This window comes from Lissotriton helveticus, chromosome 11, assembly GCF_964261635.1.
Source record: "Lissotriton helveticus chromosome 11, aLisHel1.1, whole genome shotgun sequence".
NCBI classification, from domain to species: domain Eukaryota; kingdom Metazoa; phylum Chordata; class Amphibia; order Caudata; family Salamandridae; genus Lissotriton; species Lissotriton helveticus.
In genome coordinates, this window is record NC_136072.1 from 490,859,893 (window position 1) to 490,886,053 (window position 26,161).

Below are 26,161 nucleotides of genomic sequence, written 5' to 3' on the forward strand. Positions count from 1 at the left end.
CCAGAAAACTTTTTTGCCACAGCAGCTCTGCGTGCCGGGGGACGACACCATGTGACTTTGCCCCGATGTTGTCCGCGTACATGACGTCAGCGAGGTCACATAAGTCCCACCCCGGCGCGCTGACATCAGTTTTCTTCAGAGAACTTTTCCGGGCCACAAAGCGGAGCCATCATAAACAAAACTGTGAGAGTATGGGAACTATGTGCAAAACAATCAGAGAAACAGAAAGGGAAGAAGCGAATGCTGAGGAACAGCACCATCAGGGACAGTACCAGGCACTGTGTCACTGAAAGTCATGGAAGGGATAGAGCATAGCACCGCTCCGAGGAGCAACCCTGCAAAACTAAGTAGATATCCTTCCTGGAAGCAGAAAAACGTGTGAAAAATGTCATGGCAGACGACAGACAGTCTGTACCCACAATCTATAACAGTGAGGGGGAAACAAGTCCGGAACAGATGAGTGACAATCTACCCTAAGACAACACCATCAAAGAGTGTCGTATCCCCTGCAAAGAGTTAAGGGCCGAGGCACAGCCAAGAGACCCCAACCCAGAAGACTGCAGAGGAGTTAGAAACCCCAAGCAATGAAAAAGGGAGAAGATTATGAGTAGGCCCCACACTGGAAAAAAACCAGGGTATAGGGATGCAGAAGTACACATGAACCCACCGTCCAAGAACCAGCAAGGAAGGAGTGGAACAAATAAACAGAACAAAGCATCCTGCCAGGGAGGAAGTGGAAGAGGTACTCACAGAAGACAAAGCCACCCAGAGGGAGGCGAGAGTGGAAGACCAAGCTGAAGGCCCTCACAGAATGGGGAGGAAGTGCAGGCCATGAAGGAATCTGCGGCTAGAATCGTCTTTACCAGATACATTGTTACCGAAGGTAAGTAACTTGTACATCTGATAAAGACTACTAGCCGCTGATTCCTTAACGTAGAATAGATACCCTAGCCATACTCAGAGGGGAGGAGAGTCTGTGAGAGAACCTCACCAGCTTGTAAAAAACACGGCCCCAACAGGGGATGTGTCATGGGTCCAGGAAGGACGGCCGAGCCCCCCACCAAGCAGAAGTAAGCAAGAACAAGGAGAAGGGAAGGCCAGGATACCACTAGCCTATCCGAGGTACAAAGGGCATCTGCCGGAAAACCCCGGAGGGACAGACAACGCCCAAAGAGTACCAAAGAAAGAACAGAATCACCCACAATCCAAGAAGAGGTGGAAATGGAGGCAGAGTCCGCCACAGGAGAACACACACACAGCGAAGGGGACAGCTGAACTGGCATCAGCCCCGAGGCAGCGGACAAGGCAGGAACGGCTCCACAGCCGGGAAGCGCTGGCTTGAGAAGAAAGACACAGTCGTGCCAAGCTCCAGCAAAGCAAGGGGTAGGAGCACACGGATACACGCCAAGGCCCACGGAGGTGGACCATAATGACCAGGTGTGCACAGCCAGCAGCTGGTAAATACTATGAAGTATTGTGCCCAGAACAAGCCAAGCCGAAGACGAAGGCAGAGGCAAAGGAACCCGAGAATAAGCCCCAGAGAAGGACCGTTCCAGTGGCACAACCCGACCCACGAGAAGAAGTGGAACCAGCCAGAAGATAAAGAGGAGAAATATGTAGTACGGACCTAAAGCCGTCAACCAGAACACAGGAGAACACCAGGAGTATCCTAGCCCCCCTGGAACACAAGGCAGACGACCAGGTCGAAACGTCAGATAAGGTGGAAACACCACGACACGAGGCCATAGACGGCATGCCAAAGTCGGCCTGGCGATAATGCGGAAACTGAGCAGGGCAGAACCTGGAGCAACGCAAGCTGCGCTAAGACAGAAGAAAAAAAAGACCGCACCAAGTGGTATACAGTGACACCAGGAGAGGCGACGAACCCGAGAAGGTGTCCACACCCGCTCAGCTTAGGACAGAACTACACAATAGCTACAAATACCCCACCTAGGGTATGACATGTCCCAAAACAAAACATGGGAACACCTCTTAGGGAAAAATCCAACAGCAGAGGTCAAGAACATAAGGGACCTCTGGGGAGCACCACAGGCGGCTTACCAAACAGCCAACAAATGCACAGATGGTCCACCCTGAGGACCTATATAGCTTCACTAACAGCCAAAAAACACATCACAAAAGTTAGAGGGCTTTACCAGCAGCCAACAGTACAGAGGGGCCAACTTAAGGACCCTGAAGGCATGTCAAGCCACAGAATATACAGATGGGCCAACCAAAACACTAAGCCCAAAGAAAAAGGTGGGATAAACGCCTCCCATAAGCACCTGAGGACCGACAAGCCAAGCTTACAGAGGGGCGAGGAGGACGGAGCCCGCAAGGAGCTGTTGAATGGCAGAGTCCATGTCAGTGTTAAACAAAAGAACCCCATCAAAAAGTAGGTCAAAATTATGCTCCCTAACATTCTCCGGAAAAACGCCATCCGGCAACTAAGCATGGCGGTGGAGAGCCACAGAACTTGCCATTGAGCGGCTGAGAGAATCAGAAACATCCAAGGCCAAACGGAGAATAAATGTAGCTAACTCCAGACCATCCAGCACATGGTGCGGCAGATCAGCGCAGACACCTTCATGCGAAGAGCGAGACAGAAGGGACTTCGCGGATTCCTATTGGCTGGAGGTAGCCCTGGCCAAACACAAAGTGTGTTGAGCGCTCGCAAAGCAGCACTAGTGGAAGCGAAGATGTTACTCTCCCAGGAATCCAACCACCGGGCCTCCTGTGACAGAGGGAGCAACACTGAAGGCAAGGAAGGAAAAGCAGTCTGCAGGAGAGGGCCCTGGATAGAAGGGTGGAAAGAAAGGCAGACTGGATCGTGCGGCGCAGGACTGTGGAGAAGCGGCTGATGCACCAGATCTCGTGTGGCAGGATGCCCCCAGGCCCCAATAAGAGAGTTGTGGAGCAAGGCTTCAAATGGAAAAAGCAGCTCCCTCCCACCAGAGCCATTGTGGAGAACTTCCAACAAATGGCCCGTAGGGAATGGAGGGACCGGGTTGCCCCGTTGCAAAATGCCAGCAGCTGTGGAAATGGCCCGGACAAAGGCTACACTCGCCTCCGAAGGCGTCGCGGGGGAGAGAGCAATTCCTCCGTGGGCGAAGGCTGCAAACTAAGCTGCCGAGCTGGAGGAAGAAACGGACAGCCCCTGTAGGATGGAAGATCCATGGACGAGTGGGGGGCCTGAGGGGTCTCAGCAGAAGGCGGAGAAGCCTGCGGGTCAGCCAACAGCGAGTTGCAGAAGAGAGGGTCCAGGGGCTGTGGCCATGGAGACGGCGTAGAGCCCTCCCTGGAAGATGCCGGGGAAAAAGCAACGACGCAGTGTCCAGTCTCCGGTGAAGAGGAGATGACAAACCTCCAGAGAGGAAGGAACCTCCAGAGACGAGTTGTCGACCCAACGCCGGGACGGCGCTGTGGAGTCTACCATATGCACCGGTGTGTCCTGGATCGGTGCCGAGTCGACCTCCACCACCATGTACTTTCTAGGAGAATGGGGCGGGGTCGGAGCTGGAGCAGCCAATGAACGGTGCTGACTCGACCTCAGACGAGGCAGCCGCCTGCGTAGAGGACCGAGAAGGACTCGGGGAGGCGCCCGGGTCTCGGCCACCACCCGCGGCGCCGCGGAAAGCCGTCTGCGCCAGAAAGGCGTCGGCTCGGCCTCCGGTAAGTCAGCCGCCTGCCCAGAGGACCAAGGTGGACGAATCGTGAGTCTGGGCAACCTTCTGCGACACCACAGGGAACCCCGTGAGGTTTTGCGGTGAGGCAGGGACGCCGTGGATCTAAGAGGGGAACCCCGTAGGGCCGCACCTCGACACCACAACCCCAAAACCTGAAGCCGAACTTGAAACGCCGGGGTCAAATCCGCGGGCGACTCTGCTGAAGGCCCTGCGCCTGGCAAGGGATCCGCGGACATCACAGAAAGAGGAGGGGGGCCCAAAGAAGCCCGCAGAGCCGTAGCGTAGGCCTTCATTTGGGCCCTAGTTGCCAGACGCCAGGAAATGGCGGATAGGGTGGTGACGGGCGAGGGCGCACGTCTCGAGGGGACCCTGCGCCCTCTACAGTACAAGGACAAGGCCTCGGAGACAAGCTGCAGGACTTACCAGCGGGTGAGCGACGCCCGTGGGGCCTCGGTGAAGGACGATGCCGCAGTCTGAATCTGCGGCTTCTGGCTTCCGAGGTAGGGGACGGACGCTGTTACGAGACCAATCTGGACAAGCGGGCCGAAAGCAAGTTCTACTTCAAGAAATCTGCGAGTAGTAGTCTCTATCAGATGCGCATGTGGCAGAACATTTTCCCCCAGGCCTTCCAGCCGTACAATCAGTCTTACCTGCTCCTGCAAGGGATGCGCAACCTAAGTCTCTGAGAGCGTTTTGCTCTCGGATGTATCGGAGGGCTGCCGTGGCACATGCGTTTCAGAAGAGTCAGTGGCTGGGCACCATGGCACTTCCTCTAGTGAGACGGCAAGTTCCTTTGGTCCTACCAACAGGTGGTGGGGGACGCTCACTCAGGTTCTGATCCTTAGTCGGAACTCGGGCACGCACAGGTTACCATGGCATCCTCTCTTCTCGAAGACTGTGGAACCACGCAACGTTCATCACGGTTAACCCTTCTGGTATACGGGGTTGCAGACTTTGCTCCACCCACGGACAGCAGGCCGATTGGCACAGCACTCTTCATTGTGTCCTCAAGTAGATTAAGGGAGTCACCAACTTCACTCTGCACACGGGCAAAGGCATAATCAGTGCAACCATGGCTAACTGCATGGCGGCCCGCTTTGGCATACAGGGGCGCCGACTGGAATCTCCACATGGGCAACGATCAGATCAGTGCAGTAGCAATCTTCTCACAACTCGCTATGGGGATCCACTCACCAGGATCACTCCACTGTACCTCACTTCCTCCAAACGCTTGCTTCTTGCTCATAGGGCGCACTGTCCTAGCAGGAATAGCTGCTCCAGGAACAGGTGGTCTTGGATTTCCCTGGGTGATTTACCCTCACCTAACTGGGAAACTGGTAGACATTAGCCCCCTGTCCTGGTAATAGGCAGAAGAAGTCTTGCAGAGCTTCTCCTCCTCAACATACAGCCTGACTGGCTCCTTGACAGCTGACTATTTTGGGGGCTTCATGCGACCCATCATAAAGTCCATTTACAGCCCCAAAAGTAATTTAGAGTCTGAGTCTCTGAAGTTTGTGATGGGGTCTGCTTCCTTTTGAAGTGCCCACTCCTCTGCCCTGCTTGTCCTCCAGAGAGCAGTCTGTTACAGCAGAAGCATCTATAAATATGAGAGCTCCACAACACAGGCCAAGGAAGTGACTAAAGGTTCACTTCTGGATTTCAACCACAGTGATATGTGTATCTAAAGGTTACCCAAGGGTACCGGCCCTATCCTTTATGATTTTCTTATCAGCCCGATCTCCTTCCAGAGATGTGTTCAGGGCCCTCTCCAGAGACCTCTCCGGGAATCAAAGTGCACTCTTTGAAGGGCACCATAGAGCCTGGCTCTCCTTCCTCCAGTTTGGGTCCCATCCAACGCTCAGGTATGCAGCAATTCACAAATCTGTTCTGGGGGGATTGCTCCACCTTCACTTGTTTCTACATTCAGTGCTAGGTCTTCCAAAATGGAACCATTGGTTCCATGGTACCAATTTATGGCACACATACATACAACACACACATGAAACCACATGTGTGCTGCACAGCACTACATACTAACTTGATGTAGGCGAAGGGGGAGTGAAGCACACAGCAGTGGAACTTGACATGAGTGCGCCTGTAGGCCTCACTCCAGTGGCCCAGGTAAAAAGGCCAGTTCACTCCTACTATTCAATACAAGGCATGCTGCCACCACAGCCCTCATGCTACTCAACTGCTGGCAAATGTAGTAGTTTTTCACCAATTGGGTTGCGCTTTAGGAGCCCCTCCCTGTTTGACAAGACTACAATCCGTAAGACAGACCTATGTTAAGGTGCGCATGCATGATCCATGTTCACTCATGACAAAAAAAATCCACATCAGGAATACATATATTATTGCAGCTGAGGCACTCAGGGCAGGGTTGCACTTCAGCTATCAAGGAAGGGACTTTTCTGTCCCAACAGAGATTAATTACTTTACCCCGATTTATGGAAAAGAATTGAAATTGACGCATATTCAGTCATTTATTAGGACAATTTACATTCGAGCCAGGAGACTTTTTGCTCGGAACAATTAACCCTTATCCTTTTCTCACCCACAAAATCCATCAAATAGATTAGCAAACTTTGTTAACAAATGTGTGTCCTCAAGAACCTTATTTAGCTTAGAACTTAAAGCTGCAGCTTTCTCCACATTCCAAAATGGCAAACTTTGGTTTTATATACATTGAGACTGGAAGCAGTTTTTGATTCCATGAGGGGGCGTGAACTAAGTAGTAAGACACCGTATCCTAACTTCTACATTACCATATGTCATGTGCCATTAAGACAATAATCCATACAATCCCTCCCCCAGAGAGAGTAGGAGTTGTGAATTGGAAGTCACACAATAGAGGGAGAAAGAGAAGAGAGAAGTGTCTTTTAATCAGGTTGCCACAACTAATCACAATACAGAGACAAGAGACAGAATTTTTGGTTGCGTTGCAGTATTTCGAGATTAAACCAAGCTCAGAAGATATATCACAAATGTTTGTTGGTGCCTGGGCAGAGCCTCGTCGTCTGCACACCCTACCAACGTGTGTTTTAATCACGTGTGTAAGACATACCTTTAAATTATGCAAGAATAAAAGTTAAAGAATGTTGGGGAACTAACCAAGAAACAAAAAACAACAGATGCAGAACATTTTGGGCCACAAAGACACATATAGCTGAGGTGCTTTGTACCTTAAGATACTGAATATCTTTCACACAGGTGAGCTCAGGCAGTCCTGCTGTCAACATCAGTGCAAACAAAGTGATGAAGAGGTTTCCGTTACGTCGCAGAATAAGATAGGCATCTTCACAGCACTGCCGAAATCTTTATTAATAGAGAAAACACCATAAAAATTAAAGTGGGCTTTAAAACATTTTGAGGAAGCAAAATCTATTTTAAAGTAAGATTTGTGGTCAAACAAAGTAAGCTACACTCTTTATTTTAAATTTTTAAGTCTAATTTAATAACAAACTGGGTCATAAACGGCAGGTGACATAAGCACAACTTAAAGGCACCAACAATAACATACGACAGCAGGTCGAATATGAAACATGTATCGTTTGTTGCACTGATGCCCGGTAAAAGCTTACCTTCCAAACTTTTCAGTGTTCCCAGTCTTTCCTTGTTGGATGACATGAATGAAGTCATAGGTCAGAATGAAAGGTCCTCGTTCCCTTTTAATCTTAAATTTTGACTTGAAATTTCCAAGAATGTGCCCAAAGTCTATATGAAAAAGCTGCAAAAAATATGAGACAAGCTTAAGCTATACATTTTGAAGTGTTTTATTTTCTCAAGCGTATAATGCATGTGTTAGTTACAAGTCCGTCAATTATATTACTTGCTGCCATTACAGTGATGACAGATGATTAATATATTACATCCATAAGTGATCACAAGACAATAACGAACATTTAGCTTTGAACAATGAATCGTAAAACGGAATCTTGGAGACTGGCGGCTCAGATATGGATTCATCTTCCAGGAGCTCTGCACTGCTGCCATTTTCCACCCGGATAGAAGTCAAATCAAATCAAATCATCAAAGCTTTATTCGAGGATTATACTCATAAAAGCACAAACATGCATTTAAAATACATCATTTAAAAGATTAAATTCGGATTATACAAAATTTTAAAACGATTGTGCAGACATAATCAATAAGAAACTTTGATGTATAGTTACACAGAACCCACAAAAAGTACCCCGATCAATTTGCATTAGTAAAAATTGCCCTCCGTCTAATGGACCATGCCCACCCCAAGTACTTTGCTGTTGCTAGGACAACAGGCATATCGGTGGAGGTACAAAGTATTCGTAGTGCCTCAACACCCCTAAGTGTCCCTAAATTTCTACATACAGGTGTTAACCAGACTTTTCTCGGGGTGATATAAGCTATGCACATAAATAAAAAGTGGCCTATGCTTTCGTCTGCTGCACCACAGACTGGGCAGCAGGAGGTGGTGGAGCTCCTCCACCTACCGGTCAATAATCTCAGAGGAAGGGCACCTGATCTTAGCTGGAAGAAAAGCTTCCTATCCCCTGGGCTGGTAATATTATCCCAATATGGTTCCAATGCAGGATATTGTTTAACTTCGAGAAAGCGCCCGGTCATGGTGTCAGATCTTGTTTTGTTCCAGAGTCTTCCAGCTACCCAGTCCCAATATAGGCTTTTAATCGTATTTTTACTTGGGAAGGGTTCCACAGATGGATTGTCCGATAGATTTGAAAGGCCAAGATCGCCTAAGGCTGTCCTGAGATTTTTTAGCCAGACTATCTTATGGAAAGTGTCAGCTTTAATTATGGCCAAGAACCCATCTGCATGGTGCCTGATCTCCGAGGTAGTCCAGAGGCGTCTCCAATAGAGAATCAGGCGCAACCTCGCTTGGTCGCTAACTGGCCTTCTCCTTAAATCTAGACCAAGTGGGATTAGTGGTGTACTCTGCGGGAGTCCTGTGATTCCCCTAAGAAACCTATTCTCGGATAACTGCAAAGGGAGGAGCTTCCCAAATCCCCACAACTCTGCCCCATAAAGGGCAGACCCAAGAGCCTTGGCGTCATATACAGCCAAGACGGGTTTTATTGGCTTAGTCTTCAACTTTTTGTGCTCCGCCCGAAGTGCCCCCGAGATCTGTTGGTGCCTCAGAACCGCCTTTTCTATATGTTGGGACCATCTTGAGTCGTTTGCTATCTGTATCCCAAGATAGGTAAATACACTGACCACCTCAAGCTGACAGTTATTCAAAAATATTTTCTGCCGGGGTCTGCGTTTTGATGCAAAGGCCATCAGTTTGGTCTTACCCACGTTGACTTCTAGGCCCTGCTCCCCACAAAAGAGATCGAAAATATTCAAAGCTCGCTGCAGTCCGGCCGGGGTTTTGGATAGAATTAGCGTATCGTCGGCGAACATCAGGATCGGAACCCTGAGGCCCGCCAACGAAGGCGCATCTACACTGGCGTCCAGCATACGAGCCACTATCCCATTAATAAATAGGGAAAAGAGAAGGGGAGCCATTGCACACCCCTGCCGCACTCCACGCTCAATCGGGAAGTCAGCAGATGATTCGCCATTCATGCCCCATTGGACTTTGGCGAAGTTACACTCATGCAACCTCATTATCAGGGTGAGTAGCTCAGCAGGAAGACCTATTTCGCTCAGAACTGTCCAGAGCTTTCTCCTTGGGACCAGGTCGAAGGCAGCCCGCAGGTCAACAAAAGCAATATACAGGCTGCCCTCGCCAAGCACAACCGTCCCCCACTGCAGCAGAGCAAAGCGAAACACCTGGTCGACTGTACTTGTAGCCCGCCGAAAGCCAGCCTGATAAGGGGACAGGGCATTGTTCTCGTCAACCCAATCCATTAGTTTATTTACCACCATCCTCCCTACCACTTTTTGAACAGTGGCGATCAAGCTTATCGGCCTGTAATTAACCGGGAGAGACCGATCCCCTTTTTTATATATGGGTATGATGGTTGCTCCCTTCCATAGTTCAGGGACAGCCGTTCCCTTTGCTATAGCATTCCCCAGGAGAAATACATATCTGGCCCACCTCACCTTGTCGTTTGTAAAAACATCAGAGTGTACACCATCTAAACCCGGGGACCTTCCCACGGGGGCAGTGCATATTGCGACTTCGGTTTCTTTAAGGGTAAATAAATTCCCAACGGGGAATACAGCCGAAATTGCTTCCACATCCTTGAACTCTGCAGTCTCAGCATATTGGGGTTTGAAATAATCCACCCAGGCACCCTCGGCAACATTATTATCGGGTTTGTCTGGAGTTCCACCTCTACCCCACTTAACAATATTCCAGAATAACCTGGAGTCCTTAGCCCCCGAAGCCTCCTTTAGTTCAACCCAATGCTTTTCGTCCCATGTTTTTTTTGCTAGGGATATGCTATCCTTGCAGTGCTTCCTGGCGCCACTAATCACTACCCTGTCCCTGCTCCTAATTGCCCTGCCCAAACTTAGCCTGGCTTTCCTGCACTGATGGTTAAACCACCTAGCTGGTTTGGGTGGTTGTTTCCTGTTTGTCTTGCGAGGCCTGAGGAAGTGCGGTTTTAGTAGGGAGAAGAGCTTGTCATGTATGTCAGTTATTTCCCTAGACCCAGGGATTACTGGGTTTGCATCCTCCATAGCGGTGATTGCAATATCAACCTTAGAACTTATAAATGCCATAGATTCTGCATTAGCCAATACACTCGGCCATTTAAGTCTGCGCATATCGTTGGCCATAATAGGCAGTGGGCCATCAGTCGGTGGGGAATTCTCTGGTTTGTCCAACCACCAACCGTGGGTTACACAGAGAGGATTATGATCACTCTCCAATCTGCCCTTGATTTCCATGTCGCATACCAACTGCCACAAGTTTAGGCTACAAAGGACATAATCTATCCGGCTTTGGTGACGACCAATGTCGAATGTACAGGCCCCTTCCCTATCGCTCTTCGTTCTCCCATTTAGGGCTCTTAGTCCTTGTTCCAAGCAAATGGCATTCAATTGTAGTATATCTTTCGTCCATCGCTTAACCGGGGCCAGATTTAAAATAGGGACGCCCCACTGCATGTCTTCCTCTTGCCCCAAGGGAACATCGGAGCTATCCAATGGTTCGAAAGTCCTATTTAGGTCACCAGCTACTACAACTTTATTTCCCAAGGACTGCATTTCCAAAAAAGTGGACAAAGCCTCTAAATAGGTGAATTCCCTATGGTACTGCCCCTAGCATAGATGTTATAAATGTCTATCCCACCCCAGTATTCTGATGCTATTCTAACCATTTGGATATCCTTGCAACCCAAATCCACCACTTTGATTGTTGCATGTAGGCTTTGCCGTATCCAAATTGTAAGGCCTCCCATCGGTCGGCCCCTGCAGCCTCTACTAGCCGGGATTGCAAAATTTAGATAGCCAGGGAGAAATATAGGATCACAGGCCCATGTCTCTTGGAATAGACATACATCAAAACCATTGATGAAGTCTATCCAGTTTTGGGATTCCAGCTTGCTACTCAACCCCGCGATGTTCCATGAAACCATCTTCCCTAGACATTGACCTTCTATAAGGGCTGTTCTTACAGACACCCCGGAGTGGCGTGTTGGGTTTCCTACAAGCCTCTCCATATCACAATTTTTGTCCTCATTATTATACACAACCTCTAGAGTGCCAAAAGTGTTGGTTGTAATTAAATCTTCATTTACAGATACCCCAGAAATTGGGATAAACTCCCCACATGTTGCCTCCAAATTCACAGTTTCCCCGCTACTGCTAATTTCATTTGGTTCCACATTTTCGGTGGTCAAAAGAGTTAATACCGACTCCCCACATGTATCCCAAAGATTCATATTTTCCCAGTTGTTCGTGGTATAATCAGATTTAGATTCGTCATAACCCCAACCCTGGGAATTTTTTCCATTTGGTCAATGAACCCACCCTGGATCTGCCATCACTTCAAAACGATTATACGTTGGTACATTACAATAGTTTCCCCGTTGGAAGGGTGCAGCGAAAGGAACAAATCCTGGAGATGGGAGATTGTTGTAGCAACCTGCTTCGGGAACTATGCCAAATTGAGTGCCTGGTGGTCTTGGGTAGAAAAATGTAAGGTCGACAGCACCAATTCCAGCACTGCTTGTGCCCCAATTTCTTTTCATAACAAATTTTATTGAGTGATTAAGCAGCAGAAGACACGTGGCTCCCCACAGGCGGGAGATCACCACCAAGCATCATGACACATTTACAACATCAATATACTATTCAATCAGTGAACGGAGAAGCAGGCCTTAAGAAATAAGAAGAGAAACAAACGAAACCCCCTCCCCTTTCCTTCCACCCGCGAACCCTCACCCCCCAACTACCCCGCTACCCACCCCTTATCCCTCCCTAACCCCCTGCACGTGAGAATAGCAAGCATTGTACATTTTGGTCGTAGTGTGTTCGGTATGACACAGTTCTTAGGCCTGTGCAGCATCCTCCACTTATAGTTCTTCCTCATGTTCCTCCGGGGGATCCAATTCCAACCCCCTATAATCCGCCCATCGCTTCCAAATCTTAAAGTGTTTACGGGGGCATCCTCTCGCTTCAAATACCGGACGTTCTAGCCCCATAAAGTAATCCAGTCCAGCCTTCCATGCACACAGGGGGGGGGGGGGGGCTCGTACACCCTTCCATGCCCGGGCTAGGTCCCTTTTGGCCACAACCAGACCCAATAACAAATGGCGACACCCTCCAGTACATGAAGCAACCCTAGCCGAGGGGTGCGGGGAAGATCCCAGCCCAGTACCTCCGACAGGCAACTCCACACGCCCCTCCAGAAACCAGTCAATCTAGCACACCACCACACAGTATGTAGCAGCGTACCTGTTGCAGCCCCACAGCGCAAACACTCCGGGGAGCCAATCAATCCCGCCTTCCACAGCCGCTCGCGGGTGTAATAGGCTCTGTGCAGATACTTAAATTGAAATAGTCTAAGCCGTATTGCAATAGCAGTCCCTCGCGGGGACTCCAGGGCTTCCCTCCAATCATCCTCATCCAGGGGACCAACATCTGCCTCCCAGGTTTCCTTGAGGGGGAGCAGGGTGGATGAGCAGTGAGTGACCAATGTCTGATAAATTCGAGAGACTTTTTTATCACCAAGGTCACCCATAAAAACCTTAGCTTCTATGGGGCTAAATTGGGTGAGCGACTCCATGTCAGCAATGCTGGGCGCGAGCGCATGGCGAAGCTGTAGGTATCGAAAAAACTGGGTCCGCGGCATGTGGAACTCCATACTGAGCTCCTGGAATGATTTGAGTGTGACCCCGGTCAGTACATGACCCAACGACGAGATCCCAATTGCGTCCCAGCTGTCAAACCCCGCCAGGGAGGCCAGTTCGGGAAGCACCCGTTGTTACACAACGGGGTCTCTGCCGTCAATCTACCCCACCAGCCGATGCGACGCAGCGCTTGTCGCCACACCACAAAAACCAGTCTCGTGACACACGGCAGCGTCCGCCGCATCCTAGCAGAGTATAGGATTGTATGTAGCGTGTTGTCCCCCATCAGTGAGCGCTCCAGGGCATATGCTGGGTCGCCTCTGTCTCCATACCACCACTCATTAAGTACCAATAATTGGGAGGCCTGATAGTAGGACAATAAATCCGATGTAGCCAGACCACCACAATATGTGGACAGGAAACATGTCCGCAGCGCCACCCTGACTGCCCCTCCGGCCCACAGGAAGCGGCTCAAGACCGAGTTGACCTGCCGAAACCACCGGGGGTTAATTAGGGGAGGGTAGCTTTGCAATTGGTATAGGAGGCGTGGGAGCGCAACCATTTTGAATATTGCGGACCTACCAAAAATAGTAAGGGGCATCCGAGACCACGTTTTCACGTCCGTCTGGACCCTCTCCCAAACTGGCACTATATTGCGCTCCCAGGCGATATCCACCGACTCCGAGAGGAATATCCCTAGATACTTCAAGCCTCCGGTCGCGAGCTGCAATCCCAACGCCCAGGGGTCCTCCACAACACCGCCTCCCAACACCCACAGAGTGGACTTACGTGGATTCAGACAAAGGCCCGATACTTCCCCGAAAATCCGCATGATTTCCAACACTCGGGGCCCGGAGCGGCGCAGATCAGTAAGAAAGAATAGGACGTCGTCTGCATATAATGCAATTCTGTCAGTGAGGTTCCCGCTCCACACAAAGCCCCGCATCTGGGCGTCTATGCACACCCAAGAGGCCAGCGGCTCCATCGCTAGGGCAAATAAATATGGGGACAGTGGGCAACCCTGTCGGGTCCCCCGACCAATCAGAAATTTATCGGAGACTGCCCCAGAGACGCGCACTGAAGCTGTAATATCGGTGTAGAGAAGTTTGATGTATGAAAGGAACACCTGGCCTAGGTTAATTTTATTTATTTATTTGGACATTTATTAAGCGCCTGGTTACGCCACTGGCGTGTCCCCGCGCTGTGATAAGTGAAGTAGCTGTCCCCCCTCCTCCCACAAAAAGGCTATCTGCTAAAAAGATGTGTTTTCAGTTTTTTTCTGAACAGGACTTCAGAGGGTTCAAGTCGTAGTTCCAGCGGGAGAGCATTCCAACGTTTGGGAGCAAGGTATCTAAAAGACCTGCCCCCCCATGCGTGCTCTTGATACTCTGGGGACTTTTATCAGCCCAGTCTGAGAAGACCGTAGACTGCGTGTGGGCTCGTAGTGGGTTATTAGGCTCTGGAGCGGTCTAGGCGCTTTGCCGCTCAAGATGCGGTGACAAGTGGCAAGGGCCTTAAACTCCACTCTCCTCTCAATGGGGAGCCAATGGAGGGCCCGCAAAGCTGGTTTAGCGGAAGACCTCCTGGGGAGCCTAAGTACCAGCCGTGCTGCCGCATTTTGAAGGACCTGCAGGCGGCCCATGACCCTACCCGTGGCCCCCAGAAAAAGCAGGTTCCCGTAATCAAGTCGGGAGGTGACGAGGGCATGCAGCAGCGTCTTTCGAGCAGAGATGGGAAGCAGATCTAACACTTTCCTAAGGGCTCTCAGGACACTGAAGCATACCCCCGCCACCCGTCCGACCTGTGGGCCGAAGGGAAGGTCCCTGTCCAGCCACACACCAAGGTTCCTGGCCTCACGGCAGGGGACCGGGACCTCACCCAGGCAGGGCGGCCACCACGCCGATGACCACGCAGACGGCCCACTCCCCACCACGAGCACCTCAGTCTTGCTGCCGTTCAATTTTAAACAGTTTGCGGACATCCAGGCAGCAAGATCTTGCATGCAGTTCCTGAAGATGTCCGCTGCAAGACTGGGCGCGCGCGATAGGGAGATGACCAGCTGCGTGTCATCGGCGTAGGACACCAGACGAAGACCAAATCCTTCCACGATGGCCGCCAGGGGGGAGACGTAGATATTAAATAGGGTTGGGCTCAGAGACGAGCCCTGAGGCACGCCCTGGCCCAACTCAATCTCCCTGGAGTAGCATTCCCCTAGCCTGACTTGAAAACGCCTGTCAGACAGGAAGGACGTGATCCAGCCAAGCGCAGCTTCTGTCACCCCTCCTCCGTTCAGACACTGTAGCAAGGTGGAATGAGCTACAGTGTCGAACGCCGCGCTTAGGTCTAAAAGGATCAATGCCATAGTTTGGCCCTCGTCCACACCCTGTCTTAGTGCTTCCACCGCCACGAGAAGAGCAGACTCCGTTGAATGACGGGGGCGGAAGCCAAATTGCGAGTCGTGGAGTAGCGAAGCCCTCTCCACGTGCTGCATAAGCTGTATATTGGCAATTTGTTCCGCCACCTTAGCCATATAGGGCAGGAGGGAGATGGGACGGAGGTTGTCCAGTTTTTCGAAACTGACGTTGGCCTTCTTCTGCAGAGGAAGTACCACTGCCTGCTTCCAGGCGTTCGGGACCACCTGGGACTCAAAGGAGGTGTCCATTAGATGACGCACATAGGGCTCAAGTACTGGCAAGCTACCCTTTAACCGACTAGGAGTGGTCGGATCTCTAGGGGAACCGGTTTTTATTGATCCACAAACACGGAGGAGTTCCGCAGTGGGGGGAGTAACAAACGTGGATAACCAATGTTCCCCTTTCATTTTAGTGGGTTCCGGGTAAATAGGGCCGCTATCTGTCCTCTGGGGGAAGGAATGATAGATATTGGTAACCTTTGTTGCAAAGAACTCAGCAATCCGGTTACAACCCTCCGTAGTACATAATTTCTTAGGCACCACGGCTGGTTTCCCTATTGCAATAGACTTATAAATAGAGAAAAGCTCCTTGGTGGACTGCTCTGCTTCCTCTATCTTATTGCAATAGTACAGAGATTTGGCCTTCCTAATCAAAGTGTGGTAAATGCGCCTGCAATCAATATATTCTGTTTTGGCCCGAGTTGCATAGGCAATCGCGAGATAGAAGCGCAAATAAGTACGTCCAGCTAACCGAGTCGAAAGCTTTATCTATATCTGCTAACAGCAAAGCCGCCCGTTTCCCCGTGGCTCCCATTGCATCAACCGCCGCTTGCGCCCGCCGAATATTGTGCCTCGTCGCCCTACGAGGCATAAAGCCGGCCTGGTCTGGGTGGACCAGGTCCGTCACGTATGGAAGTAGTCGGTTCGCCAGAGCTTTAGCCAGGATTTTAGCCTCTATATTAAGCAAGGATATTGGGCGGTACGAGGCAGGGCTATCTGAGGGTCTGCCCGGTTTCTGAAAGACCACAACTTCGGCATGGCGCCAGTCAGGTGGCAACCTACCCTGCGTTTGCGCCGCTTCCAGTGCTCTCCGGTAATGGGACCCCAGTTGGAGCTGAAACTGCTTATAAAATTCGCTCGGGAAGCCACTCGGTCCAGGCGCTTTCCCGGTGTTGAGCTGTCCCAATGCATCTCCCAGTTCTTCCGCTGTAAGGAGACGTCGAGTGCCTTCCTGGTCTCTTCCGAGACCGCTCTCGGAGGCAAGTCGTCAATAAATTTGGCTACATCGTCCGCCGACAGACAATCCCTCGGAGCATATTGGGCCTCGAAGTAGCTAGCAAATCTCGCCGCCAGCTCGGCCGGGTCCGTAATCGCCACCCCATTCTCCGCAGTAAGGCCCGGCAGAGCAACCGGCTGGAACGCGCACGGACATAGCCTATGAAGCATTGTGCAGGACTTATCCCCACACTGGTAAATTCTGCTCCGCGTGGCCAGCCACGCCTGTCTAGCCTCATCGAGCAATATGGATGCATAGGACTGTTGTGCCTGCAGGAGCAACCGTACCGCAATCTCGTCGCCCCCTCCCCGGCCCCGTCGTTCCAGGGATTCCACTAAGGCAGCTGCCTCCACAATCGTCTCCCTGCGTCGCCGACGGGCTGCCGCACACCACGCAATGTCTACTCCCCGTATAGTGGGCTTCATCGCCTCCCACACCACACGGCGTCGATATCGTCCACCAGGTTTTCTTGCCAGTAATGGGAGATCGCCCCCCTCAAGTGTTGGATATAGCTAGGCTGCTGAAGGTGCCACGAGGACATCCTCCACCGGAACGGCTGTCGCTGCTTAAGCAGCTCAATCCTGACTACCACTGGGGAGTGGTCCGACAGCCCTCTTGGTAAAATCTCGGCTTCCCGCACCCTGCTCAGGTGGACACTGGGCACAAATATATAATCCAGCCTCGTGAAGGAGCCATGCACCGCAGAAACATACGTGTACTCGCGCACCTTGGGATGCATATGACGCCACACATCCACCCAGCCCATCCACCATAGCATTCAACCGGGTTGGAGGGGCAGCAGCTCGCGTCTCCTGCAGTCTCTGGTGATCCACACACACATCCATCACCTTGTTCCAATCACCCCCAATTACCACTAAGGACTCCGGGATATCCTCCCATACTGTAAACAGCTTCTCAGACAAGGCCCACTGCAGAGGTGGAGGGGCGTAAACACTTCCAAAAACTACAGGCTCAACTCCCACCATTCCCTTGACAAAAATGTAGCGTCCCTGGGGGTCTGCCCACTGCTTCTCATGGACATAGGCCAACCTGCGATGCACCAATATAGCTACACCCCTGGACCCTCTAGAGAACCCGGCATGGAAGACTTGCTGGTATCCAAACCGCTGTAAGCTAAGCACCTTAGATCCCATCATGTGTGTTTCTTGTAGCAAGAGTACATCTGCCGCCTCCCTCTTCCCCCATCGCAGAATTGCCCCCGTTTAATCTTGTCGAGCATTCCCCTGACATTCCAGGTTACCACGCGTATGGACTCACTTGGGAGCCCCTGGGCAACATCAGCCATAGTTCAGTGGAACCAACCAGGTGGGCCTTCTGCGCCACACCCACACACTGAGCACAGTTATCAGAAAGTCAAAGAAGATCACGTGCAGCCCCCTTTCCAACCCCAGTTCCCCCCCACAACAACCCCAACTCCCCCACCTACCGCAACCCAATGCAGTCCCAACTCTCCCCCTTCCCTCCCCCCCTGCACCCCACTCCCCCCATCCCTATACATCTGAAGTACCTGTCGCGGCATGGGTAACCTCGGGTCCAAAACCGAGGACCCAAGGCCAACCATACCAATGGATCCCAACACCCCCAAAAAACAGTGAAATACCCCCCCCCCCCCCCCAGTCAACTCCCCTTCTAACAGGAGGTCGGTGGCCCCTAAAAAAGTAGCCTCCCGAACCCCAATCCGCAATACTTAAACATGGACAAGTCACCATTCAGAACTGGTAGCATAGGCAATGTTAAGACATCTGACCGGAGGGGCCCGGCCGCGCGACCCTCGTCAGCCGAAGTCCACAGCAGCAACAGACCAGTGCGGTCCTCACCTAGTTCATCAACGGTTTGTCCCAGCTGGATCGGAGTCCACAGGTCCACTATCCCGCGTCTCGCTGGCGGATGCAGATCTCTTCCGCGATCTGGACCTCCGGTTCCAACCGCCCCGGCCAGGCTGGTCCCTCCGGTCCTGCGATGAACCCCTTGAGCCACCCGGGTCCAAGCCCGGCTGGGCATGTGGCCTGATCCTTACCGTTTCATCAGTCCACTTAAAGACGTCCTCGGGCGTATCGAAAAAATGTGTCCGTGACTGATAAATCACCCGCAGGCGGGCAGGGTACAGCAGGGAATACTGGATTTTAAGGCCCCTCAGCTTGGCCTTGGCTGCAATGAAGGAGTGACGCTGCTGCTGTACAAGTTTGGTGTAGTCGGGAAATATCATGATCTTTTGATTCTCAAATGATATAGAGTCCCTGGTTCGTGCCTCCCGCAGGATAGTGTCTCGATCATGATAGTTCAGAGGTCTAGCGATCACTGGCCTGGGTCGCTCGCCTTCCGGTGGCCTCTGTGTCAGAGCTCGGTGCGCCCGCTCAATTACAAAGCAAGTGGAGAGAACCCCCGAGGGCAGCCAGCTCTCCAATGTGCCCCAATTTTGCCTCGTGATCAGGCGTACCACCCTGGGATCCTGGAAATTGACAACTATACAATCCCCCTCCAAGCACTTAGGAGTGCAGCCTATCCACTCTGTCCTTCTTACTCCAATGATCAGCCCGTCCACTTCCCTGGGCAATGGTCTATTGGTCCTTAGCCAGTGCATTGCCTTGTTTTTCAGCATCTGGAAGGATTCTCTTTGCCCAACCTGCAAAGGTGGTACATTGGTGAGGATAGCAACGAAGGGCAAAGAATCTGGAGGGAGATTCATAGGTTGTGTCCTGCGAGGGGCCCTCATAGGAAGTGTAGCAGACAGACCAGGAACAACAGGATGGGATGTTGGAATGCCTGGTGGGGGTTGGAAATTGTTCAATACAGGGTTACAAGTTTTGGAGCTGACTTTAGTAACCGTGGCTACAATATCAGGGCACTTTTTGGGTTGGAGAGTATTGCTACTCAGGTTGTCCGGTAGATGTAGATTGGTCTTTGAGATTTGTCCCGTTGACCGAAGCCGGTTTGTAATAGTGACTACAGGGGGGAGAGGCTCAACAGCAGAAGCACTGTTTGCCAACCTACTTGATTTTGAAGGATTATTACTGTCCCCCACCCTGGGATAGGACTTGATTAGGGATTTGGTGGAAAAGAAATTATCAAGGGTAGCCTGCTCAAAATGATCTAGTCGATCGGCTAGTCTTTTGACTCGTTCTTCGATAGGAGTCAGGAGAGACCTCATCAGCCTCTCCAACTGGACGAACAGGGGTGGAGCAGGAGATAGGGTCTCGGCCGATCCCACCGTTGAAGGGTCACTAAGGTTAGATGCAGAGCTAGCAGAGGTGGCTCCATCCTTGATAATCTTAACCCCATCGGAGCCAACCCCATTGGGCTCGCAAGGGGTACACAAGCCTATTCCAATTTTTCTTATTTTTTTGGGATGTTTGGGAAGATAGCACTTCTTCGGGGCAATGCATCTTTTCCTTTTGGTGCACGGTTTGTTAGTAACCACGTGGAGCGGCACACTCGATTAGGCAGTATTTACCTCACTAATAGATAAGTCAGTTAAAAAAATAGGCGAGGTAGGAACCAGGATGGTCCTACCATCACCCGCAGAAAAGTTAATCAATGGGCCAGGTGACTGGGAAAAAGCATAGGGCGTTTCTAATACCGCTGGCAGGGTTAGGGATGATAAAGGAGGAACCAATGCCGGGAAACCCAGAGATGGCCGTTTCTCCAAGGGAATTTTAAGGAGTTCGATAGATAGCCTACGCTCTGCGCGTCGCTCCGCCAAAGCAATCTCCTTATCAATATCTTGAGTTGCCCGACTAAAATATTTATCTAGGGGACCCAAGATTGTAGGCCCCATCTCGGGCTCGGGGAAGCTTTGGACGGGGTAGTCAGAGGGGAAGGCATACTTAGCAGGCAGTATTCTTAGTAAGGGAAGAACAATATAAGCCAAAAAACACAATTTCTCAGGTCACAGTAACAGACTACGGCAATGAATTGAAAGTTAAACGAGTCAAAATATCAGAATGGCTTACAAGTGAAATCAGTGTCCCCAAAGCAGTAACACGATGTCAGAGAGTGGGCCCAGCCCAGCCTCTGACGGCCAGACGGTCCTGCCCTTGTCCCGGGCTTCTCCCGGCGCACTCCCGCGCAGCGGTAGGCAGATCTTACTATATAGAGTGTGGAGAGGGTAGGGGGCGTGTCAGGCAGGGAGAGCGGACCAGGTGTCTCCAATAGGTCTATACAGGGACTCCTGGGATACGGAGTCCCTGTTAACGCTCGCAGCCCTGCAACAGTTTGTGCCTCAGCCCTCACGCTCTGCTCCAAGTCCTGTCAGTCCCTTTCGTCGTCCCGCGAACCGGAACCCGCGCAGCGGGTCCGGCGAGCGGTCAGCAGCAGCCCCAAGAAATCAGCGGGTATCAGAACAATGAGCAGCCACCACCATGCCAAGCGAACACAGAGTATCCCGCAGAGGCTCCAGGTAACACCGCCTTTCAGTGTTCGAGGGCTGGGGGCGTGTCAGGCAGGGAGTGCGGACCAGGTGTCTCCAATAGGTCTATACAGGGACTCCTGGGATACGGAGTCCCTGTTAACGCTCGCAGCCCTGCAACAGTTTGTGTGCCTCAGCCCTCACGCTCTGCTCCAAGTCCTGTCAGTCCCCTTCGTCATCCCGCGAAGCGGGACCCGCGCAGCGGGACCCGCGCAGCGGGTCCGGCGAGCGGTCAGCAGCAGCCCCAAGAAATCAGCGGGTATCAGAACAATGAGCAGCCACCACCACGCCAAGCGAACACAGAGTATCCCCAGCTCAGATATGGATTCATCTTCCAGGATCTCTGCACTGCTGCCATTTTCCACCCGGGTAGAAGTGTTCATGGAGTGCAGGTTGCCTCATACAGGGATCCTCATGGACGTGAACAAGAGAAGAGACAGTGGAAACATTCAGGAGGTTACACCCTATCCAGCTGCTCATGATGCAACATCATAGTCCCATCCACATGTAGAGGGGCTGAGGAGCTACTAACGGGAGAAAGAGAATAACTACTGAGAAATATCAATCCGGTGCTGAGCATCACTGGACCACAGAGCTGCACTCCTTGTGGTCCAGGACCCACAGCCAAACAGGCAGAGTTGAGTGTACACCGATGTGTTTCACAGAAGAGGGCACTGTACCAATGCTGGCTCATAACTCCGTTATCTTGCGCACACATGCCCTTATACAAAGAGCCTGAGTTACTAGCAGCTTAAGAAAATAAAAAACAAAACAAAAAAGGTGCATCACCAGCACAAACAAGCGTGCGGGACGTTTCACATTAACCTTGTTAAAGTAGGGTAGAAATATACTTTGCTAGAGAAAAAAGTAAAGAGCACTGGTGTTCAGACAGACCGTTGCTATGTCACTTTAGATGACAAGTATCAGCATAAGCTTGTTGTATTCTTTCATCTCGAAACACCATGTCGTCCAAGCAATGTCAGAATAAATCCTGGCAACCCGCTGCTTATATTTATTTCGCACAGATTTTTTTTTTTTTTTACTTGTCGATCTGTAAAATAAGAGCATTGCAACTGTAGACTCGCAAGTATGTATTTTGTGATCTGCCTAATGCCAAGGTTACTAATAAGGAATCCAGCTATTTATATTTAGCGCCATACCGTTTCAGTGACCTCTAATGCCAATTTGCGCCCCCCCCCGAATATAATCCTGGAATCTATATATTTTATTCAGGTCCTCATAGCAAGATATCAGGTAATCCCAGAAGGTAAAAGCAATGTAACGCAAAATGATGGGGCCTCCTGCAGAACGAGTTGAGGGGGGCCCTCAAGAAATAGGGGGATCTGGAAATTGCCCCCCCCCCCGCACCGAGCCCTGAAAGTAGATACAGCCTGAGAAAATCATCAATGCCACAGCATCACTTTTTTAACCAATGCAATATTACCTTATCATTCCGAGATCCACCAGACAGAATGCAGGATAAAGCAGAAATATTACACCTTCTAAACTGTAAAACTCGATTTACAGCAGTTTTCTTGAAACCAATTTCAGCAGGTTTTATGCAGCAAAAGTTCTTCAAGAAAATTTCACCAGCGTGGTATTTGTGCCAAAAGTGTACGTGAGGTGAGGTTACAAACTCATATCTGCATCCAGGCCAGGGTTATTAAGGGTCCTGTAATGAAGGCCTTGGTGGTTCTAGTTATGCTAAGATGTTATTGAAGTTGATGGTCATCTGTCCCAGACATCTTGGGGTCTGTGCAATACATATATTAGTCCAATGCACCGTCACGTCGCACTCAAGGTACTGATTGTACTGGTTAGGGCTTCTCCCAACCTGACCAAATGACTAACTTCATTCATTTAACACACTTGGCCAACAAAATTGTCCTTTGCTGTGTGTTTTTGTGCGCTTTACATAGCGCTTAATTTGAGCTAGTGGTATCCGGTGCTCAGCACCAACACTTATTCATCAACACTGGTGCTTTCCATGAGCACCAGTTAAGGACACATTCATTTATGATAGGCACGGAGAGATTAAGTGATCTCTCCAGAATCACAGGGTGTTGAGCCGACGCCGAGACGTCAGGAGAAATGGGCTGGTGCATGCTGCCTCCTGACGAGAGCCCCGGGACTTATTTTTTTTTTTTACAAATTAGCCACTGGTTTACATATGCATGACTTATTACGTTTTATAATGTTTATCAAAATTAATAATTCTGGGGGCTAAAGAAAAGTAATTATTACGCTCGTAACAAAACGATATTTTAACCGTATGCGCGCTAGCGGTTTTCCCGCTGCACGCTGCGTTTTTAAATTTACCGCGTTACGTGACGAGCTCAGCTCGTCATCCACGTAGGGCACGTTACGCTCATGACGAGCTGAGCTCGTCATCCGCCCTGAAGGGGTTAACAAGAGGTTTGATTCAGGAACAAGAACATTGGCTAACAATTTTATTTTAAGCAACAGCTATCTCGCAAAAAAATAATACAGCAATTATAGGGTTTTGCAAAAGTCACTTGCATTTGAATTTGTTGTGCTAGTGAAGAGATGGAGAGCAGTATTCTCTGGTAATGGATGAGCTGTGTTCAGCCCCTCTTCCCAGGTTACATGACCTCTAGTTTATAGGTTCATCCGGACAACGGCGATAAACAATTTGGGTACAGGACAGGTTGTCAAGTTGTCAAGATTTCCTAAGTGAGGCTGTGAACTATCAGGAACAGATATTTGAGTAAGCCTCAGTAGTATAAAAAAATCCTAAGTAAGTTTGTGTATTATCAGAAGCTGAACTCTATGCCAGCCTGGCTTTTATAGGAGCAGAGCTCTGACTAAGCATGGATGTTATCTATAGCAGAGTTCCGAGTAAGTCTGCCCTATATGGTACCTAGCGCCATGTAGCCACCCGGTGTAAGTGCGCTCTATAAATGCCCACTAACATTAACATATGGTACAGAGCTTTGACTGAATCTAAGTACTGTCAACAACAGAGATCAGAATAAGGCTATGTATTGTCAGGCGCAGAGCTCAGATGAAGTCTAGGTATTGGAAAATCTGAGCTCCGAGTAAGTCTGTACTATGAGGTGCAGAGCTTTGACTGAATCTAGGTACTACTGTCAACAACAGAGTTCAGAATAAGGCTATGTATTGTCAGTTGCAGAGCTCAGATGAAGTCTGGATATTGGAAAAGCAGAGCTCTGAGGATCCAGGTGCATTAACAGAAGTAGAATTGTGAATGTCGGCTTCATATTGCGCAAAGTTTAAACTGAGTATTTTTCAAAGTCAGAGCTCTAAGTCTGTGTAATACAGGAGCAGTTCTCTGACTGAGTCTAGGTGCTATGTAGAGTAAAGCAGTACGCGACCGCCACGTGATTTCAGAATATAGCGATCATCAGAGATTGATGCCAAAACTAACTGGTGACCAAAGTGCAATGCAAAAGCTCTGTAGCATGATTTAACACTTTACGGCATTTTGAAAATTGCTGGAAAATGTTTCTCAAATCTACCCTTGCACGTCAGACTATTGCTGGGCATAGATTGTAGACTTTTGGTCCTTCTGCAGTACTTAGCCATGGGAATGGAGACTTGGGAAAGTGGCTTAAAACTACTCGAAAGGCGTGATTCTATGCTTTGTAGATTTGTGTCTGGAGTGTTTATAGAGGTTACATTTTGGGGATTTGGAGATTCTTACGAAACTCAAATCCCCAAGTTCTCCTTTTTGCAGCTGGTAAATGCATGGAGGAAATTTGCTTTCTCATTAATCAAACATTTTCCTGATGACAAAATAACCTTTCCCACACCGACCTTTACATATGTGGCACACCCCCTTCCTTTCCATGGAAAGGCCCTTCCTCTGCCTGTTGGCAGGAGAAACTGATGATGAGACTTACTTGCAGAATGTTGTGAATACTCGAAAATGTTTACGGATATCGTGTTTTTAACCCATGTGCGCTGTTGGAATTTTGGGTCTTAATGTACTTGGATTGTGCCACATGAGGATCTTTCCGAAGACTTTTTGTTGTATTTTGTGTCACTACTACGCTTTCATGGTTGATTCAATAACCAAAATAAGGCTGAAATGAAATTAACAAGTTTGCGGTGTTCACTAACTTTTGCAGTGTAACTCCCCTGAAAATCCCTTGATCGCTCCCTAAATCGCATGTTTACTACAACAGACATCGAACTGGTGGATTTGACACTTTTGTATGTCTAATTTGTGAGTGATAAACCCCGCTGGCCGTGATTTTGTGACTTGTTCAGCCTGTGAATCTTTCAGTGAATGCCGCAAAGTCTGTGCCTGGACACTCTTAATAATAAAATATCTCTTAGCTGGATATGTTAAATTACAGGAGATGTGTGAAAATGCAGGATGAATGGGAGCACCTATTGTTTTTTCATGTTTCCCAAAAATCTAAAATGTCTCCTACTGCCAGTTGGTCTTTACCAAATCCTTGGTGTGGGCAGGAGGGAAGGTGGTGGATTGGTGAGGGCCATTTAGCCACTTCGCAAGCAATCCTCCGAGTGATCTGTCACACAAACTACACATGGGGCAGTCACTCACAGGCACCATGCACAAGTTACTACTTGTGTAACGATATATCTGTAAGAGACATTAGTTAGTGATAGATTCCTTACCTTAGAATATCCCCAGGTGTCAGACTGGATCCGGAAATTTTTGCGTAGCAATACCCCTGCGCGTCGGTAGGCGTTGTCCGAGGCTCCGCGTCCGTCGTCGGCGTCGTTAGCGCCGGAATGACATCGTCGGAGTACTTAGACGCCGCCCATGCGCGCTGACGTCAGTTCTGATGCACAGCTTTTCCGCGCCAGATACGCAGAGCCATGATAGAACCAACACTGGTGCCAAGATACTAGGGCCCTGAAAGGGGATGACCTTAACCCTAGATATCGGTTCGCAGAACGGGGAGGATTGGTGGGTCGGTAAGGAATCTATCACTAACTAATGTCTCTTACAGATATATCGTTACACAAGTAGTAACTTGTGCATCTGAAAGAGACACGTTAGTGATAGATTCCTTACCTTAGAATAGATACCCCAGCAATACCAACCCCGGTGGTGGTTCTGCGAACCAATAATCACACCAGAAAGTCCTGGAGAACGGAACGGCC

The 26,161-nt window shown here is 50.0% G+C and overlaps 1 protein-coding gene across 7 annotated transcripts in view; it reads right to left on the reverse strand.

Annotated features, from left to right (window-relative positions):
- The window catches only part of PIK3CB (phosphatidylinositol-4,5-bisphosphate 3-kinase catalytic subunit beta), a 999,444-nt gene that overhangs the window by 24,702 nt on the left and 948,581 nt on the right, over positions 1-26,161 (reverse strand). For all 7 annotated transcript variants that reach the window (XM_078666107.1, XM_078666113.1, XM_078666108.1 and 4 more), the window contains 2 exons: positions 7,268-7,413; positions 6,869-7,001 (listed from right to left, as the gene is read on the reverse strand). In XM_078666107.1, the coding sequence (XP_078522233.1) occupies positions 6,869-7,001; positions 7,268-7,413 (279 nt within the window). The remainder of the gene's footprint in view (positions 1-6,868; positions 7,002-7,267; positions 7,414-26,161) is intronic.